The 20870-nt window shown below is 43.4% G+C and overlaps 1 protein-coding gene across 2 annotated transcripts in view; it reads left to right on the top strand.

Annotated features, from left to right (window-relative positions):
* The window catches only part of ARIH1 (ariadne RBR E3 ubiquitin protein ligase 1), a 49259-nt gene that overhangs the window by 6640 nt on the left and 21749 nt on the right, over nucleotides 1-20870 (top strand). For both annotated transcript variants that reach the window (XM_062501676.1, XM_062501675.1), the window contains exon 2: nucleotides 15197-15264. In XM_062501676.1, coding sequence (XP_062357660.1) covers nucleotides 15197-15264 — 68 coding nt within the window. The remainder of the gene's footprint in view (nucleotides 1-15196; nucleotides 15265-20870) is intronic.

Raw genomic sequence — 20870 nt, 5'->3', positions numbered from 1 at the left:
GGAGAGGGCTGCTGGCTTTGTGTGGGATGTTGGTGCAGGAATCTCTGAAGGGTCGAGGCAGTCAGCCGGAGAAAAATCATTAGTAATTTGATAATGGAAATGTTGATAATATTTAAATATTTTCACTATCCCGGGTGTTTGGTGTTGGAGGTGTTGGAAGCCCTGAGCTTGGCCTGTGTAGAATTCCTTGCCTTTCTCTCAGCTTTTGATCTTGAGCTGTGATGGAAACACTGTTTAAATAAATGCTTTGAAAACTGCCATCCAAGGCTTCCCTCAGTAGTTGTTTCAGGTGTAACTGAGTTTATATTTCACAAGTCTGTTCCTTTCCTGAATTTGGAATGCCCATGTAAGTGCAGAGGCTCTTTCAGGAGCAATCAGTCCCTTGTTTAGGTGGTGCAGCAATGCCAGGTCATTATCTCTGCTAGTCAGAGCAGCTCACTGTGGTGAGGGTTTGAACCACTCACACAACACTCAAACAGAATAGTCTGCATTGAGTCTTTTCCTTGTTTTTAGAGACAGAAGTTTTTTTCAGATGTTGGGAATCATTTCAGATCCAAAACCTGATGTAGATAGCTTTTGACAGCATCAAAGTCACTTGGAAGAAGTGAGTAAACCCTAGTGAAAAGTGTCTTGGGTGGTTTGGCATTGCCAAAATTTTGGCATTGCCAGCAGTCTTAAGTTTTGGGCAACTTCTGGGAGCTGGTGGAGCACAAAGCTGGTAGGCATTGCCACTGCCTAGTAAAAAAGGAGAAACAAAGAATTGTTTTGAAGGGACACGTGTCCTCCCTCTGGTGAAGCATGGAGCCCAGACAATGGGAGAGGAGAGCACAGCTTCTCCACGGCCGTGTTACGGTGCCTGTTCTTGCTGCCAGCCTGCAGCAAGTCTGTGTGATGGCAAAAGGTTGTGGTCATCTGTGGATATATTTGGGAGAGGAGCCACATACAGGTGCTGGGGACAGGGCAGTAGCTGAGAGCCCTGTGAGCAGGTGGCTCTTGGCTGGAACTTGTAGTAATTGAGCACAAAACCTACCTAAAATTTGGCTTCTTAGTCTTCTGGTGGTTTCTGCTGGTGCCCACTTAGTGATGCTGGCACATTAAGGTCCTTCTTCCAAGCCTTTCTAAAACATTCCTGGTTTTGTATCTTCCTTGGTTAAAAACTTATATGCTAGAGTGCCATGTGGCACTTCTTGTTTCCAGGGACAAGCAGTGCAAGGATCGTGTCTTGGCCATCTGCTTCAAAATTAGGTCTTGTGGGAGAGTACATGTGTCTCAAACGTGGAGGTGTGAAAGGCTTCCTGGTCTGGAGGGACCATGGACTGTGACACCACAAATAGGCCATTTCATGTGCGTTTCAGTTCACAACAGATGAAGCTTTCATTGCTTTGTGATTTGAGGAATTTGGGAATTGGAGTGAGATAATACCAATGTTTGAAATGAAAAGCTTGGATATTTGCTTATTGCCTTTGCAGCCCTTCAGAAAAATTGTCTTGTGATTGTTGCAGTAATTTCACCAGATGAGGGATGAGCTAAATTCTGTTTCCCAGCAGATAATCAGGATAGAGTAGGAGTTCCTGATCCAAAGAGTTCTACTTGGGCACAGTTAAAGTCCTCTCAAAGTGGAGAACACACAGTAAGAAAACTTAGTTGAGCCAGAAGAATCTGTGTCATTGCACCTGAAAGTAGTCAAATGCCAAAATAACTGACTTATTTGAGTGTTAGTTCAAAGATCTTCTTTTTAAACTAATATTTGCAGTTCTTATTAAGTGGGCTGTCTGAAGAGACTTTCTTCCAAGGTAAAGAAATGAAAACTTGAAGTGGTTCTGAAGGTTCCTGCTTCTTGCCTGGTGTTCATGACTGGGTCAACCTCTGAAGGAGCGTGTTGGGTGCTGCCCTGCAAAGGCTGTTTTTTCGCTCTTTTCTTTAGCAAAACACTGCCAGAGCCACAGAGGAAGGAGCTGGAATTTGAACAACACCCTTGTGTAAAAATCACAGCAGGACATGGCTGCTTTTACCGTCCTGTGCTTGCTTTGATGCGTGTGTGGACCTGCTGTGGTAGTGACAGCGCAGTGCTTCACTCCAGGTTGCTTCTTTGGGGTTTGCCTTTGGTTTTCTGAGTGGGGACTCTTGGAATGGGCTTGGTTGCCTTGAAACACCAGCACACTCGAACTGTTCTAGTGTTTAAGTGGCTGACACTCGTGCCCAGTGGTGCTTTTTGGGATGTACAGACACGTGCACCCACATCAGAGCTGTGGTTACGTGGATATTGGTACTGGACAGTTCCCTTTCCGTGACTGTCTGGATACAGCTGTTTGCTGTGCTGTGGAATGCAGGAGATCAGGCAACTCTCCAGTTAAAAGTGTCTTCTCTCTGCTCTTCTTGCTCAGCCCTTTGACCCCATGCTGCTTTGTTCCAGGTGCCAGAAGTGATGGTGTTTGAATTGTTCAGCTCTGTCAGCAAAACAAGTGGATGTGCATCCACACCTCAACACTTCTGTGGCCTGTTTTGTGTGCACATCTGGTTAGAAGTGCATATTGAACTTTGGAAAGAGCTCTGAAGAGTTTTAAAACATTTTGATGCCCTCTGCAGCTGGTAACTGTCGGCTCGGTGTGTCCTTGTGCAACAAAACACAAATGCAATTAGCATTCCTTTGTCTGGCAGATAGAAATGTGGAGAGGGATTAGAGGAAACCAGGAGGACTCACATGAATAAACAGTCTCCCTTGCAAGGAGCTTTCCTGTGTGGAAAGAAAACTTAAGATGAAGTTAACTCCTAATTATCTTTATCCTAGTCATCTAGGATCTGACAAATAGGGAGTGAAAGGAATGGTGTAGAAAGAAGAATGTGGGAGAACCATGTCTTGAGGTTAGATTCCAGAGCAGGAGCTTGGAGGTGACAGAGCTTTATTAAATAATGTGTATTAAAACTAGGCTGAACTGCAGTTTTTTTAATAAAAAGGGAGGAGGACCAACACTCCAGGTCTCAGTTAGCAGCATAATTTTTCTTCTGGGTACAGCAGTGGAAAGTCCTTGGAGTAAAATCTCACCTAGTGTGCACAGAGGAAAATAACTATAATATAAAATAACAATTCAATTAAAAATTAACAATTTTTGTACACTAGCAAGATCTGATGAGGTAATGTGGTAGATGTCTTTGTTTTGGCAGTTTGTAATACTTCTGCAATGACTGAAAGGCCATCTGAGCAAATTGAGGTGATACTCTTTGATTTCTACACATTTTAGATGTGCATTAGGTTGTTCTGTAATAACCAGTCTCTTTATTTTACTTGGTAATATGACATGATTGAAATGTCCTTATTTGTATTGCTAATAGAGCTGAAATTGATGGTTGAAAATGTGCACAGAACCATTCCTGTCTGGGATGATAACTTCTAGGAGGGGAACAGTACAAAGACTTGGGAGTTCTCTTTAGGGTTGATGGATACTGATACTCTCTGGAGGGAGGGTGTTTGGGATCTGTGTCAGTCTCGTGTGCCGTGGTGTAATTCCCTGCTGTCCTTTGCCAGGGTGTTTCTGCAGGCAGCACTGGGATTTTGAGGAGGCTGGGTGCCAGCCTGTTCAGTGCACTCAATTATTCACCAGTCATTAGTGTAATTATTCCTCTTTCTGCCCTGCACAGCAGTTACAAGACAAGGCTGATGAGGTTGGTTTTTCCTCTTGCAGAAGCCCAGTGTCTTGATGATGGGAGTATTTTAATGGGAGAGGAACAAGGGATACCCTTGTTAGCTAGTGTGCAGTCCATCAAATACAAAATTGCGTGTCCAGCTTAGTTTCCCATTCTCTACCAAAAGGAAGTAGAGATAGGGAATCTGCACCTACTTGCTGGTTTGACTCAACAGCTCTAGAAACACTTCTGATTAAATGAGTGCAAGTCTGTGTAGAAGCAAGTCTTCAAGGCCCTTAAATGAGAAAATGGTGAAAACACTGGAGGTTTCCCATTCTCCCCCACTGCTATTTCTGTATCAGATCCCACCAGACTATTTTCTCTTAACTAAAGGGAGCTCAGGTAACTGGTTAAAAAATACCAGCAGCAATTAGAGATTGCAGTTAGACTTTGAGGTATATCTTGTTGGGAACAAGAGCTAACAAGTGATTGCTAAACTCCTCATGCCTCCAGAATATTCTTTCTTCAAAGGTGGCTTCTGCAGAGCCCTTGGAGGAAAATATTTTGGGGTATAAGCAGGCAGTATTACTTCTTGTAGTGGAAATCCTGGCTTATAAAATTATGTGTTGCCAGGGCTGTATTTTGTTGGCTGTAAAACTAAGTAAGAATAAATGAGCAGAGTGTGGTAAATAAACTGCAAAGTCATCATTAAAAAATGATCTGAGCTAGAAGAGGCTTGTTGGGAAAAGGATGCTGGCAGGTTTTCCAGGTGCAGATGCAGGTTGTGCCAGCAGAACAAAGTGCTTTTGCAGGTAAGCTGCTTTTTGCAGGGAAGTGGTACAAGCCACAACCACATCTGCGCTGGGGCTGCTGCCAGTGTCAAGATGCTGCCAAAGATTTCATCCCCAAGCCACTGCTGCATTGGCAGTGGTTTCCTGGGCCTAAAGAGTTTCTTAAGATGGCTATTTTTTTTTTTTACTAGATTGAGAATTGTAGACTAAGGCATAAGCATCACTGCAATGGATTTCTTACCTGTTTGTCAGGGTGACAGTGGGTGTTTAAAACATATTTTGTCTGTGATGGGAAGATGAAATCACCCTAAGGAATGTGGTTTTTTTCTTTCCTAAAATACTGTGAAGTGTGGTGATGCTTTACTGTGATGGGAAAACTTCCTCTTTACCCTGGAGGATAGTGAAAATGGGTGTTCCTTTGAAGAAGGGACAAAATCAGACTCAATGAGGGACAGAGAACTGAAGAAAAGGACCAAGTGCTCACCTCACTAAGTCCTGGAGGAGAAAGAGAAGATGAAGTAAGGATTTTTATTTTTATTTTTTTTGTTCTCCAGAAATGCTCATGTAAATTGCTCCTGGCTAAAACTTCTTGTGCTAAGTCCATTTTTCTATCAGTCACTCTGTCGCTGAAGGGGTTAACACTTGCGTGCTGCCACTGACTATGTATCCAGATATTTTTGAAGTAACCTGGCCATTGCAATGAGAGAAGTTATTCATCAGAATGGCTTTTGTTTACTCACCATGGTAGATCTTTAACTTGCAGGGTTTTGTGGGTGCCATCTCACTGTGCTTATGGAAGAAGTTATCATCCCGAACCATTTTCTTTTTCCTGTCTGTATATTTTTTGGAAAATGTTAATTACAGTGTTCTGAACTGGAAGTCAGGAGTCAGAACAGGCTGCACAGGCATGTTACTGTGAGATTTTTGCATAGTGAGTTATTTCCCCCAAATATGTGTGAGTCTGAGGACTCTAATCTCTGGGGATAAAGCTCTGTTCACAGTCAGGTTATCCTGTGATTTTTAGGAATCAACAGTGGCTGTCTTGAGGTGATACAGAGTTTGGCTGGATTACATCTTCTCTATTAAACAACTCAGGTGTCTTTGTGCCCAAGCACCCTGTGGTAGGTGTTCTCCAGCAGTGCCCAGTAACAAAAGCAGGTAGGAGGCAGATCAGCCAAAACCTGAGACATTACCAGCAGTGTTTGAGAGCCACATTGATGCTGAACACCCTTGGAGGCTGATCCTCTGCTTGCACACTGTCTAAAGAGGGGACACCCTTAAATCATCATCTGGAAGGACAACTTGAGAGCCCTTTGCTGAGAACTTAAAAAGTTAACCCAGAAAATGACACACGCCTTTGTACCTACAGACAGTCCTGCTGTGGAAAAAAATCCACAAGTTAGTGGGAATTTATCCTTCCTAGTATAACTGTGATGCTGAGTATTAAAAAAACCCCTTCGTCCTCATAGAGTTTGTCTGATTTCTTCTAAATGTTTCAAGTATGCCATGGTATCATTTCTTCAAGTTGCTTCTGATACTTTCTCCACTGCTCTGCTCATACCTGCCTCCTAATACTGCCCTGGACTGGGTGGTGCCTCTGAATGTGCTTAAAGCAGCAAAAGCAAAGTTCTGTTGTGCTAAAGGTGTGCAAAATCCATGAAGTGCCAGGTACTGTTAACTGGGAAATCATTCACTGGCCAGTGCTGAGGTGCCTGTTCTTATGCTGCAGGAGCTGCTGGAAGAAGGAGCCAGCAGAGCCAGCAGTTTTCCTCCCTGGTGTGGAGGAACAGTGCCAGTCTCCTACAGATTTTTAAATGCTGGGATGTGGGTACAGCCCTTTGGGTGCCTCTGGCTCTGGGCCAGGCCTTGGTAGTGCACATTGTGGTGGAAGAGCTGAGTCAATGTATCAATACAGAATGGATTGAGGCAAAAGAGCAGGGAATGTTTTTTCGAGACTCCAGAAGACTTGTACAAAATGATTTAAAGGAAGAAAGCAGATGTACAGTTCATCTTTCAGCTTTATTTCTTTAACATCCATTTCTGCCTGCAAACAGGACAGTTTCTGGAGCTCACATCAGCAGACCTGTACTTTTCCCAGAAATGCGCTGTTCATTCAGGAGTTGAGTCACTGAATACAGCACATGAGAAATGTGCTTTGGGTTGTTTCCTTTTATCAGCTTGATGGGTAGCTGGCCTGACATATGCCACATCCAGTCTTTCCAACATTGACTAATAAAAGATCTTAAAAGAAAAAGTGTATTTCTGTCAGGCTTGGGACACTTGGTAGTAGATATTGGCAGTGTTCCCACAGTTTAGTATCGAGATCTGCTATTTAGTAGGCCAGGTGAATACAGCTCCCAGACTCTGGGGTGAAGAGGTGAGAGCCTGCTCTTCATAGCTGGTGGGATAATGGAGGAAAAAAGTGGGACCTTTGGCTGTACCTGGCATCAAAGTATAGCCCAGTATGCTTCATACACTCTTTGGGACAAGAGGATGTGACGGTCTGTTGGTATGGGAAGACTGGCTTTAATATGCCTGACACATGGCTCTTGGCAGACTGTGACTACTGGATTTCTTGGAAGCATGTCCCTGTTGTCCAGGTTGTGCCAGTGCAGCTGTCTAGTGACATGGTGATCCCATCTGTCTTAAAATAAACCAGCGACCCCCTTTACCCAGTCATTTCCTGTGTCTGGTCATTTGTGCTCCCATCACTGACTCTGGTGGCAAGGCTGGGAGCCAGTGCTTGTGTGAGCTTGTGTTGCTGCTGAATAAATATTTTTCTGAGCTGGTCTGATCTTGCCCAGTAACTGCCCTATTTCAGATTAAAACTGTAATCCAAGTTGCTGTCACTTCATCTCATAGGCAAAAATAGAGCTAAGCCATTCTGGGTATCTAGAGTCTTCCGTGGCCTCTCTGGAATCTTGTGCAGGGGGAAAGATTTTTGATATGCTCTTGGGCCAAGCCATGGAGTTTTGGTACTTTTTGTCAGTCACTGCCTTCATTCAGTATAGTTTCTTTCTGTGGCAAAATGTGCTTTTGCTTTCCTCTTGAAGCAACATAGTGTATTTTATTCAAGCCAGGCATTAGTGAGTTGTTCTATGGGTCTGAGAGAAGAACTGAAACTGTCCCTGTTTGTGTAGACTTCCAGAGACTGTGTAGAACTGAAAATGTATAATGATCTTTCTGCCTTAGGGATGCTTGTGATCTGGAGAAAACCCAAGATTTTTTGTCTGATAGTGCTGGACACATTTGTGATCCATATATAAGATCAGTGCAGTAACTATGTGGTAGGTCTGAACTAAGTGTGGTGGGGTGAGAATTTCAGTGAGATGGGGTGATGTTGGGTAGAAGAGGAAAAATGGAACCTGGAGGTCTGGAAGAGCAGTGGTGTCAAGAGGGAAGTGGGCTCAGATATGCTTTGTGGACACTGACTGTGGGAGTGGTGCCCTATTGACAAGAAGGGAAGGTGACCGTGCATCATTTGTGATGGGGACAGAGGTCCATTATTGATTTCCTGAATATCCATTTCTATTTCATGGACTCTCATCCTGTCAGAGCAGCTCTGTGGCACGGGATGTTGACTGAAAGTTTGACTTAAGGGGAAAATTGGTGATTGCCAGGCACTCGGAGTTTACCTGGATGAACACACAGACCCTTTACATCCACGGTAGCCAAAACTTGCGGGGTTTTTGCTCTCGCCTCGTGCCCAGCCTGGCTGCAGTGCTGGCAGCTGTTTGCTTCCTCCACAGCGGATGGAGAGAGATTACGGAGCTGCTGAAATAGTAAACTGGAAGAATTATATGGAAATTATGCCATCACCTTCTCCTACTCTTTTAAAGCAAGTCTTTGCAAATCCTTGAGTGGGAGGCATAGAATTGAATAAAGCTGTTGCGCAGTGTACTCTGGCACCCATGTGCTCCCGCTTCTGTGCTCCGCGGAGACTCCAGAAACCAGAGCTGGAGCTCATGTTGTCTGCCCAGCTTTGCTGAGCTTTCGTTCATGTGTTGGGATTTCTGGTGCTGGGACATGCCAGGAAGAGAGAAATTCTTTGGGTGATACTGCTGTTGTGGGGTGTAAAACGTCAGCCCAGGACCTCTGGGTCTTTCCTCTTTAAAGGATGGACTTTATACTCCAGAATTATAGCAGAAGGAAGTAGAAATCCAAGTGTTTCTCAGGTTGAATGTGTAAAATAAAGGTTAACATCTCTCTGTGTCCCGTCATCAAACCCTGCTATCGAAGTGAGCATAGCTGAAGTGCTGGAAGAGGCCTTCCCTGGTCGTTTTTAATTTGTGTCGAGTTGGTGGTAGAGCTTCTGCAGCTGTCTGAGAGCAGGGAGAATCCATGCCATCTTCTTTTATTTAAAAGTATTGCAGTGTGAATTCAGTTTTTGCATTTCCAAATTTGTTAATTCATCCTGGAATTGTTGCTTTAGTATTTTTTTCTGATTTTAAAAGCTCTTTTAGACAATGGCTCTTCATTGCAGCTCCTAATCATTAACCTGAAAGCTTTCCAAAAGGCTTTGAGAAAATGTAAAGCAGCTGACTGTTTCATTTCTGTCTCTTGAACCAATTAACTGAAGTAATAGAGTTTTCACTGAAGTTGCTTTTTATTATCTTCCCCTGCTAGAAGAACTTTATGTTCATCAGAGCTGGAAACAGTCAGTAAAGTACAGGTAAGTTACTACAAACTGAGCTCATCAGATCAAGCTACCATTTGGTGCCATCACATAATGGTACTAATTCAGTAACTCCGTAAAACTTAATTTTCAGAATTAGGAGATGTTGTGTGAGGGGAAGTTAATGAGATGAATGAAAATGTAGGGAGCTGAAGAGATGATGTGTGTCAAAATTGAAGGCTCTGTAGGTGTTAATGGGAACTTATAGTGAGGTGGCAAATGCCATATGGAGGACAGCATATGACAACAGTCAAAGGGAGTAGCCTGGCTTCTTGTAGAGCTGTGTTGAAATGGCAGGAAACTGGTACATTTTCAGGTGGTTTAGAGTTCTAACTCAAGTCTTCTGATGCAGCTTCAGTAGTATGTAAGATGCAGAGACCATCCCCTCGGTGGGGTACAGAGAATGAGTAGTACTGATGGTATTATCTCTAAGGGGAAGATGAGAAGTATCTGAGATCCACCAGCCTGCCTGTGTGCTGTCCCTGTAAACCCTGAGATGGCCAATGGCAGGAACGTCCCGTGGTGTGGTTCTCTCCCAAACCCCAGGGGTGGCAGAGGGAGAGAGCATGGATGGGTGGGCAGATTGAGCCCTTTAGCTGCTGTCCTCTTCTTGCAGCAGCCCTCTCATGTTCTGGCTGTAATCGAACCAGAGAATATTAGATTACACTGAAGTTTTCCAGCAGCTTCTCAGAGTGCTCTGTTGGTGGTGGTTAAAAACTAGCAAGTTTGACATCATGTCCTGGAAGTACTCAATGCTTGGATCTCATCTTCTGTGCTGGCTTCCTGGGATTTTTATTAAGCTGCTAGAAATGAGGTTTTGTGCCTTTAAGGTTTTGTGTAATTCTCTCCTGGAAGAATGGATGTGGATGGATGTCTACGAATGAAGGCCACAAGGTACACTTGCAGAATAGTGCAAACCTTTTGTTGACAGTTGTACTGTGATGTTTTTTAGCAGGTTAGAAGCTGATTTAAGACACATTCTAGCTGTATCTTTATATCTGAGCTTATCAGTTTGGGGCTGGGAGAGGTGCAGGTGAAGAGCAGAGGGTCCAAGTGGAGCAGGCATCAGCATTGCAGAATTTTGGGCTGATGCCTTTTGGTTATTACATGATGAAGTGGCTCTTTGGTGCCTGGTGTGTGGTGTTAGTCACAGTCTCACGGTGGGGTTGCTCCTCCTCTCCTCACTGCCATTAAACGTGGTCTCTGGGTTATTTGTCAGCACTTCTCCCGTGGTGCAGTGTGCACGTGACAAACCTCAGAGATGATGGGCGGCGGGAATTTACACTTGGTGTTCTACTATTGCAAACATTGGGGTTTGGCTGCTTGAATATTTACAGTGGTGCTGTGACGGCTGTCCCCAGGTGCCACTTCACTGGAGCAGATGTTTGTGCTGCTTGGCTTCAGACCAGCGTTAGCTTGTGATGGCTCTTTGCTCTTCCACCAAGCCAAACCCTCCCTCTTGTCAGCTGATGTGAAACCATTGGTTTCCTTCTGCTGGGAAATGTAAACCCAGTCTTGTGTCCCCGTGGAATACAGCGGTGGACATTGCTGAGGTTTGAACCCTGTACAGAGTTCTGAGGCCTGGGCAAAGCCAGGGTTTCTGGAGCATCTGCTTGGATTCACAAGTGCAAAACAATTGTGTAGAAAACCCAGCTGCAAGTGGCATCAATTCCTTGTTGCTGTAAAAGCCTCTGTTACTGGGATGGAGTTGCTGCAGTTGGGATGTAAACTGTTGGAATGCAGAAGCTGCCATGGGTGGAAAACAAAACCAGCCATGATAAGGAAAAAAACAAAACAAAGCATTTATCGATATAATGTCTCCAGGAGGTGAGAAAGGATTTTGCTGGAGAACTGAGCTTAAGATTTTCTTAAATGGTTTTTATTTGTGGTAAATGCTGAAACTGAACCAGGAGCTGACTCCCAGCATGTGAGGAGAAGCTGAACTGTAAAATGTGCTTTTCTTTGTAATAACATCAAGAATTAACCATGCAGCTCGTCTTGATGGATGGAAACATGAATGGATGAAGTGCTCCCAACTGTCATTCAGCAAATTGTGCTGCTTGGAAATTCTGACTCAAGCTAATGTTCTAATAATATTTAATTTATAATTCATTTATGCATTTAAGTGCATCCCGATTCTTTCTTCCGATTCATACTTTTTTATTTTGACAGCAAAACGAATTCTAAGTGTTATCATTGATGAAGCTTCCAGTTGAATTAAATTGTATTAAATGGAGGAGTTTTATTTGAATTAATAATGCTTCTTTGGTGAAGTCCAGACCTTTGTAGGGCTTCCTATTGCTGTATCTCCTGCTTGCATTGGTGTGCTGGAGCATGGCAACAGAAATAACGACAGTAAATGTAAATACCACCAGTGAAAAGCTGTGGTGGAGGGGAATTTGTTTGAAGCATATGTGGGACTTGGTTGCTTTGTTAGCTCAAAAAAAAAAAAAAAAAAAAAAAAAAAAATCCCTGCTGAAGGACTGAGAGTGTTTCTTTCTGGGCAGAGCTTTATTTGGAATGTTTTGTTAGGGAATCTTTTGAAGCGCCCCAGGAATTTTAACAAAATGGCTGCTTTCCTCGGGTTTGTACCTTGCTGTATATCAACAGGCTTGCTGCCCTCAGCTCCAGGCAATCTGCCTCGGCTCCAACATGTAAAATTTAATAGGAGGCTGCTGTAAGTGAGATCTGCTGTTTCAGCTTTCATTAAACCACGTTTGAGGGAGAACGTTTTGGCTGTTCCCTTGCTCGCTCTCTGTCCCTGGCTGCTTTCTGTTGGAAAATTCATCTTTATAAACAGAAAATAATCTTAGTAGGAGCGTGCTCTTGCAGCCTCGGGTGTAATCCCGTCTGAGCAGCAGTGGAGCCTGTTCATAACTAATCTGCATGGTATCAGTCATAGGAAATAATCCCGTGTGCCAAATGGGGAGGCGCAACAGAGCCCGTGACTTCCCAGTGCTGTGTAACCCAGTGTTTGGACATTCTATTAATTTGTACAGCATGAGTGCTCAGAGTGATGGCTGAAGGTTGGTGGAAGGCTGGAGTAGAACTGTGTTGAAATACTACGTTATTTTGGTGGTGTTTTAACCTTGTGTGCCTGAGGTACAGAACACGTTTCTCACTGGGGTGGATGCTCTGGTGTAACTGTGAGGGAAGTGTTTGCATGTGAGCTGTTCCATGATGCTGTGCCTGGTCTTTGACTGGAACAGTCCTTCACACCAGAACTTTTGGTGTTTGTATTTAACTCTGATTTGCCCTTTAGCTGCCTTCCTCCCAGTGTTCTGTGCTCCCTGTGCACCTCCAGCCCGGACTGTATGTATCCCTGTCCAGGGATGAGCAAGGGCAGGGCTGTGTTAATTCTTTCCTTCTGTATCTGAGAAACAGCCAGGGGAAGTTTGAATGCTACATCTGGGATGAGGCAGGCAGTGGAAACAGGCAGCCCAGCTATTTCTGGTGGGAGCTTGTCATGCTGCTGGCGTTTCTTTTTTAAATGTTCAACCAACAGTGCTGGAGGAAGTTGGAGCCCAGCAGGCCAGGAGAAGGTGATAGTACACAGAGTCAACAGTATAATCCTAAATAGTGTCCAGTTTTGTACCCTGACCTTGCAGTGCTGAGGCACCTGGGGGCTCTGACCTAGGGAAACTTTTGGAAAGCTGCAGTGACTGTGTGTTGGGAAAAGGGAGAAGCCACAGATGAAACCCTCTTGTCCTTTCCAACCACATCCTTTGAGGAGTGGTATTTGCTGGATCTGCCTTGTTCTACTCAATAATCACTACAGGCTGATCAAGTTTCTTATCCATGTACTGTAACTTTTCCTTCGGTGCAGGGGAAACCTTCTGTCTTTCTAAAGTCAGCCAGAGACCACTACCTCAGCTGCCTCTTAGCCTATTAGGCAATTAATAGGTATTCCCAGAAGCTTTAATAAGTGGCCAAGTGGACTGCTGTGGTAGAAGGTAAGACAAGACTTTGGGCTGATTTTAATTAAAGCCTCTCTTAAAGCCTTTTCTTGAGAAATGAAGACAGTGTGTTTCTGTGTACATCTGGCAGATCTCTGGGCTGAGTGAAGACTCCTTATGTTAAAGGGTTGTGTGTTTTGCTGTCTGAAATCCGTTACTGGAGAATTATGGGGGCTGATAGAATAACCAAGATAACCTAGACATAAGATTGGTTTATTTACTAAGGTATATTTTAATCCTTTATTAAGTTGCTTCAGGAATTGTCTCTAAGTGAGCTTTTAAGAACTCCTTTAGGTACTGCTCCATAGTACAGAGTTACAGAAAAGGATGTTGTGGAAACCCAAATACAAAATAACCTGGAAAGATCAGAAACTAAACCCAAAAAGAGGCTGCTGGAGGAGACCCTTAAATTCCCATAGAGCTTCTTGCTGGCAGGACTGACTTGAAAGAGTTGAGCTGCTTGCTCCCCTCTGCAGGGAGGGATGAGGGAGGGATGCTGTTGGAGAGCTAGTGGCATGTGCTTGTCAGCCAGGCACCTTGTGTTGCTGCAGGGAAGAGCTTGGTTCCCTGTCACTTGGGAGACTGGTTCAGGTATGGAGCAGAAGCACACTGTCACCTTGCAGTGTTAAGCAGTACCCATTTCTGCTGTCTCCTGCCCCATACTGCATAGATCTGCTGTCCCAGCTCTTTTTGGGGTTGCACAGGGACTGCATCAGGGATCTAGCCAAACCTTTCTAAAGCTGCTTTGGTTCGTTCGCATGGGCTTTTTAAGCTGGGAAAAAAAAAAAATCTTAGTTCGGCCTTAAACAATCTGTACTGGCATTAATAAGAGTCAGAACACACTGTAGAAGGAGAGGGGTGTCACTTTTTATAGTATAAACCACAAGACTGGTTTTTTGTGCTTATTATGCTGTCACCTGAGGGCTTTGTTTCAGTGAAGGTTTTGTTGGTGTTGGTGGTGAAAGAGGCTGTCCTGCTTTTCTCTTGTGTTAATGCAGCTGTTTGTGTGGTCAGGCAATAAAGTAGACTGGAGAATTGATTACATAAAAAAAAAAAACCTAAAGGAAAAGAGAAGATCAGTTTCTGAGCCATTATTTGCAGCATAAAATGGCTGTAGTGGTATGGACTGGTGAGAGCAGGACATGCAGGGATGGGGTGGGGTTGGTGCTGTGGGTGACAGCCCTGGCTTTTGGCTGCATCAGGTTGTGGCTATGGCTCCAGGGCTCAGGAAATCACATTGCTGGTTTATGTCCTACTTTTCAACAGCTTCAGAGCCATTGAACGTTGGCCCCGAGGCAAACTTCCATTTTGGTGTCAAATGGCAGAGTACACACAGCTGCTCTCAGGGCCCTGCTCTTGTCTCCTTTGCATGTAAATGGTCCTAAAACTGAGCTCAAGAGTGGATTTGGGGAGCTAAAATGTGGTTCTGGGGTGTAACAGAAGTTACAGGGTCTGCTGTATTTCTCACATAATCAAACTCTTGGCTGATAATTCAGATTTAGTTGGAATAAAAACTTGTACGCAAGTGAAAATCAGCTCTTGGGTTACACCTTCTTTCTGACCTTTCTAGGCTGTATTTCTTTCCTTAGCTGTCCATGAGTTTTTTCTGGTTTTCTTGGTCCTTCAGGAACTTCTAGGGTCTTCCAAGGACTTTGTCATCTTACACTGGCAGCCAGTTGTGTTCTGGGACAGTTTCCAGCCCAAGTGTTTTGATGGTTGGGGCTGGATTATTCTTGCTCTGCAAGTAGTGTGGAGATTGTGGCAAAAATGGGTATGTTAGGTGGAAATGAGCCCTTCTGCATTTTGCAGACATCCTGGAATTGCATTGTGTGGGCAAGCTAGATGTGGAGATGCTGGCACTGTGATAGGTGCAATTAATCTGGTCGTTAAATCTTCAACCAAATTCTCATTTTATGCAGATGCTTGGATTTATAGAGTTGGGCTATTTTTATTTTTTTTTTCCTTTTAAATTTGTCTTATCTGCCAAGTCCAGCTATTACCCAGTCCATGCCAGTAAACATGTATTGTCTGAACAGATGATGGTATCAGACAGCCTGATTTTCCCTTTGCCTATTCAAAGCTCTGCTTGGTGTTCTCACTCCGGCTCTCACTTGGTTACTCAATTATTGATTGTTTTTCTCTTCTTTCTCCAGAATCCAGCGACTATCACTCGGATACTGCTTAGCCATTTCAACTGGGATAAGGAGAAGCTGATGGAGAGGTAAGCAGCCACCTTAGCATGCAACCATCTTGTGCCACAGAGCTGGAAACAATGTTTGCTCCTGGATTAATTGAGGGTGGGTGAATGCACAGTGTGTGGCAGGAGAATCTTTTGTCTAAGCTCTAAATGTTCCCCCTTTCCCAGCTAAGGGTGACTCGTGACTCCTTGTTTTAATATTACTGATGCCTGGTTAGACTTAGAAGTTGTGGAAGTTAATTTGCCCGTTGCAAAGAGGGATTTCCAGTTTGAACATGCATAGGCTTTGGACAGACTTTGGAAGAAAGCAAGCAGGAACAGGTTCTTGTTATCTAGCAACTGTTTTGGATTTGGGTTTAGCTGCTCTTGCCTGTCGTGCTTGCATGTGTATTCCTGACATGTTTATTTGCTGCTCTGGTCAAGGCTAAATTGTGCCTGACTGATAATGGTCCTGCCTTGTCTTCATCTCCACAGCTCCAGCTTTTCTTCAGTGTGTGTAAATTAATGGCTTGAATTTTGCCTCTCCCTCCCCCTCAGAGCAGAGTGTTTTACAGTTGTATCCCGTCTTTGATTCCCACCTCTTGGAATGTTGCTTGGCAAAGGTACTTTTCAGTTTGTTGTTATACAGAGGAGAGCAAATCCAGCTGCATTTGATTCATTCCCATGCCAGTGTTGGTATTGAAGATAGTTGAGGCAGCTGGAGAATTTAATTTACTTTAGAAACTTGGAGGAGAATTAATCTGGACCAAAAGGAGCAGTAAAAGCTGTACAGGGACTTGCTGGGTGTGGTGTCTGCTGGTTTTACCTCCTGTGAAGTGATCAATGGGTGTGGAGGGCCTGGTAGGATCATTGGTTTGACTTTTCTCTTAATCACCATTTCCTTTGCCTGATGATCAGTGTAGGGAAAGATGAGATGTGCTTGGTAAATTTACCAGGAGAAGTTGTTGGTGCTCCTGTGAGTTGATAAATGTCCTTTCACTGAGCTCCTGTAGTTCGGTACTCTGCCACCCAGGGAAAGAGGAACAAAGGTTTTCACACTGTTAAGTAATTATTTTGGAGTGTAAATGTTTCTCCTATCTTTGGCTAATGGATTTAGGACATCTTTAGTCCCCTTTGGGTAATATTTTTGGTTAGTGATGGTGCTCAGGTATCTTATGTTTTGTTTAACCTAGATTTTTTTTTTTCTGAAGTGGTTGTATTTTTTTTTACAGTTTTCTAGTCCTTATTTTCCTGAGATCGACATCTTTTAGTAAATGTTGGAAGTCTGAAAGTTTTGTGATACAAATATATGTAGAATTGTTAAGAATTCTGATTTAATTGCTGCTCTGCAGTATGTCTGTTCACTTGATATTTGAGTTTCTTGGGCTGGTTCTCTTAGTCGGGGTCAAGTTCACTCTCCTTGGCTGTGAGATAGCTCTACACAATTGCACTGAAAGGCCATCCCTTTGTACAGTAGGTTTTGTCCCTTGTTCAAAGCTTGCTTAGGGCTGCCATCAACGTAAAAGTAAAAATTGGGCTGTGGTTTTGTTTTTTGTTTTTTGTGTTTTTTTTTTTTTTTTTCTCAAGGGAGGTGCCAGCCAGGTTAATGTGAGGTATTATTGTTAAGGCTTTTACAGTTTAAGTACACTCTGTATTTGCAAATCCACAGGTAACCATATTCATTGAAATAATTAACTCAGCAGCATTACCCCAGTGAGTGATGGAATACACGACTTGCTTAGGTGGACCTGTTGCACACTGGTCCCAGTTTTGGTGCTTGTTGATGTCCTGTTGCATTAGAAAAACACCAAAACATGATCTCTCAAGTGCCTGGTGCTGCCTTCTGTCACTTTTGCACCAAATAACTTCCATGAAATCTTCTGGTGTGCTCAGCTGTGTTAAAGCAGGAGTAGGAAGCTGCATAGAAGGCTGAGGGCAGGCTCTTGGTGTTCAGGAGGGTTTGGTCATTGCTCTAGTGATAGGTGAGGATTAAGGGGAAAAAACCCCAAAATAGACAGTTTTGCTTGAAAGTTCCTGTTGTTTGATGGTGTGTATTTGCAGCTCCTAATCAGGGCCTGTTTTCCCTTAGCTCATGGTGAGTCAGCAGGGCCTCCCAGCAGCCTTATCACACCTGGCCTGGAGGAAGGCACTTTAACTAAGTGGCTTCTCTTTTTTTTTTTTTGATAAGTGGGGAGGTCTGAGTTTGTGACTTGAAAATTTCTCTGTTTTCTCACTTTTTTTCCCGCCTTTTTTTTTTTTGAGCAATTACACAGTGGTGTTCAGAGGGCAGATGGGCTACAGATATTTATTCCACTTACAGTGAAGTAATAACAGCCACAATCGAAAAACTGCCCTGTCCCACTGGTGAAACATTAATTGTTTGTATGCAAAAGCAAAATTGGGGGTTTGGGATAGATTTTTTTGTAGGATGGGAGTGGTGAGTGGAGGAACTACTAGTTCAGCCTCTGATATGCTGCATGTGTTTAGGAGAATAAGGATATCAAATATTATTTTCCTGGATCTTGCAAGCTTGATTCATAGGGACAGGAGAGCACCAGGTGCAGAATGACCACATCACCTCAGAAACAAGTGAAGAAAGTGCTTTAGCTTGAACCTTATCTTGATTGGCTTCCAGTTTTACCATAGCTGATGTTGTCCTCTCCCGAGGGGAGGGGGAAGAACCTCTGTGTGATGAAGAGGTTAAAATGCAGCTCTCCTGCTTTATGTGCCTTCCCCTGGTCATTTTGTTAGGAGAAAAGTCTCAGCATGTCCCCAGGGCCCGATTTAATCCCTGGAAGCACAGCCAGAGGTACAGCAGTTCCTTGTAGCTGCTTATCTGGGTGGCCACATGTCCCTGTTCCCTCTGAGTAGAGGAGGGATGTCAGGAATGCCCAGATTGCCTCTAGAACCTGCTCACAGCCTGCTTTCTTTGGAACAAATAAATATTTTACACTCTTCAGCAGAGGCTGAACAGGTGAAAAATGGTGCATGGCAAGAGTTTTGATGTGGAGATCCCTTTTACTGTGAGTATATTGATGCACTGACACTCACGAATGCCCTTCCGTGAAAGTGAATATCCCAAAGTGTGTGCTAGAAACAATTTTTTTTTCAGTGAAAAGGCTTTTTATCTTTGATACTCCCATGGGTAGGATTTGATTATGTCTGGAAGATGGTGATTAGGCAGTTACAAACAGCAGGAGGGAATTTTGAGGAGATAAAGGGGCTGACATCTTGATCCCTCTGCCAAAAAGACTTGGCATTGTTATAGTTTTGGTCTTGGTAAGTAGAAATGCTACTAATAATGGACAAACTCTGGTTTGTCTATTCATTTTAAAATAGCAAAAAAACTCCCAACTTTGTGATGAAGCAACTAACTTTGAAGAATTAATAGAGGAAATTCTTATGTGCCAGAAGTGCTGGAATTACTCAACATCTGCATTGTGAAGGGAAGGAGGGCAGAGGATTTAAAGGGCTGTTAAAGGTGCTGTGTTCCTCCCTAGGATGAAAATAAGGATGGAGGTACCAAGAACAAACCCTTTAATATAGAGTATTTGAGAAAAAAATCAGAGTTCTTGGAGTTGTGAAGGAAGTGAGGCGAGATGCTGACATGAAGGAGATCTGGAGAAATGTAGCCATCTTTTGTAATAGATTAGGTGAGATTTGCAGGAGAAATCTAAGTGAAAATGTATGAGATCAAGGTCAGAACAGGACTGGGACTGTAAGTGTTTTGGCTTCCTTGGATTCAAGGAGGATGAGTGGAAATGGAATTGGTGGAGAAGGTTTGCTGGCCAGGGAAGACAGTGAATGTCACATGGAGCTCACCTGATGTGGGAGGGAAGGGTGTTAGAGCTGTTGCCTGGGAATTCTTTGACCCAAGAACATGGGGTGGGCAGAGGGAGATCTGCCTACATGGATGGTCTGTGTTGATGCTGGAACAAGTGGGAAAAAGGGATGGTAGTTGGAATTAGGTGTTGTTCCTAACCACTGAAGGAACTACAAGGGTCTTCTGACTGAGCCCTTGGCATGTTTGTGTAAGGAATGGTGGAGCAGTTAAAAAGCTGTTGGACTTTGGAGTATCCATTGGAGCTGAGTGTTTTCAGAGATCCACGTTTTTCTCTGCATTTTCAGGAGTTCTTACAGCCCAGTGGCAGGATGAGTATGAGTCTGAGAGACATGGATAAAAATGAATGTGGAAACTACTTATTCAGAAAGAAAAGGCATGAAAAGAAAACAGCATGGAGAAGCAGGAATAGTAGCCATAAGTATTTAAAGGGGATAGGTAATTCCAGGTGAAAAAAGTCAAGTTCCTGACATGGATATTCACCCTTGAAACCAACCCACTATTACAAAAACCTCTGGTACTTCCATAAGCACTTAGCCAGCCATTTGTATCAGGGTTCAAGTTGCATTATAGCATTCATATACAAAACTGTTTTCCTTGCAAACTTCACACTCAGCTATGTGTCTGCTCTCCTCAGAGCATGTCTTGTGCTGCTCCTGCTGCCTCTAAGAGCAGTTGGAAGGCTGGAAAACTTCTGTGGACTTAATATTATCCATGATTCTTAATAAACAAATACTGCCTATAATAGGACTGCACTGAATTCACGTGCTAAAAATTTTTAAAGATATGATTTTATATATTTATATTTGAATATAATGTGCAACTTTCTAAATATAATCCTCTAAGCAAAGAACTTGGTTGAGTAAAATCCTGAGCTAACACTGAAGAATAGCAGCAAAGCCTCATGGATGCTGTGATGTCAGAATTCCCCACTCCCTTCCAGATTCACTGTCTTGAAATTTAAGATCTAAAATACATGAATGGCACTGAGAAACATATGAAACAGCAGGAAAATAGATACTTTCTCAATTATAAATCAAGCCTCATTAGTAGGTAGAGCTGTAAGGGAGCAGGGGAATGACTTACTGGGTTTGGTTGGGGGATCTGTGCAGGGGCTGATGGGGCTGGTTCATAGTCTGGTTTAATTAGTCCTTTGCAGCCTGCTGCAGGCTGGACAAAGGTGTGTGAAGGATTCTGGGAAGAGGCTGAGCTTTCTGATAATGATTCTCTCCAGTTTGGTCCTCCTCTCCAAGGAAGAGCTTTTTATAAGCCTTTAAAGCAAACCAGTATTGTTTTCCTTAAGGGAGTAGGAAATAGAAAGGAAGTGATCTTTTTCCTCTCCCCAAGCAATTTTGCATCCTCCTTTCCAACAGGTACCCAATCTTCAGAAGCACTGTAAACCTGGAACTGTATTTTTTAGCAGGTTGTTAAATTACCTCAGGTTGACTGAAAAGATGCTCAAATGACTAATGATCAGAATATTAGGGGAAATAGAAGGCTACAGTTGAAAAGAACTGAGCTTGAAGGCATCAAACCTGTGCTGTAGGAAGCAATGTTTCAATGCCTGGACTGTGAACTCAGGTGTTCTTGCTCTAGTTTCCTGTCCTGGAATTCTAATGCAAAGCAATCACTGGGGAGAATCACAAATTACTTGAAATGCAGCTGAAGAATAGAAAGTGCCTGAATTTCAGGAGTGTGTTATTCAAGTGAGAGTCTTTGAAACTATGTAGTTTTCTAATATCCACCTCTGTGTTGTGTTAGAGAAGCATTTGTTGGAAGTGGTGGGTAAATGAGCTCTGAAATATAAAAA

Source organism: Cinclus cinclus, chromosome 13 (assembly GCF_963662255.1).
Source record: "Cinclus cinclus chromosome 13, bCinCin1.1, whole genome shotgun sequence".
In the NCBI taxonomy this organism is placed as follows: domain Eukaryota; kingdom Metazoa; phylum Chordata; class Aves; order Passeriformes; family Cinclidae; genus Cinclus; species Cinclus cinclus.
The sequence above is the reverse complement of the archived record's forward strand: the minus strand, read 5'-3'. Positions and strand labels throughout refer to the sequence as shown.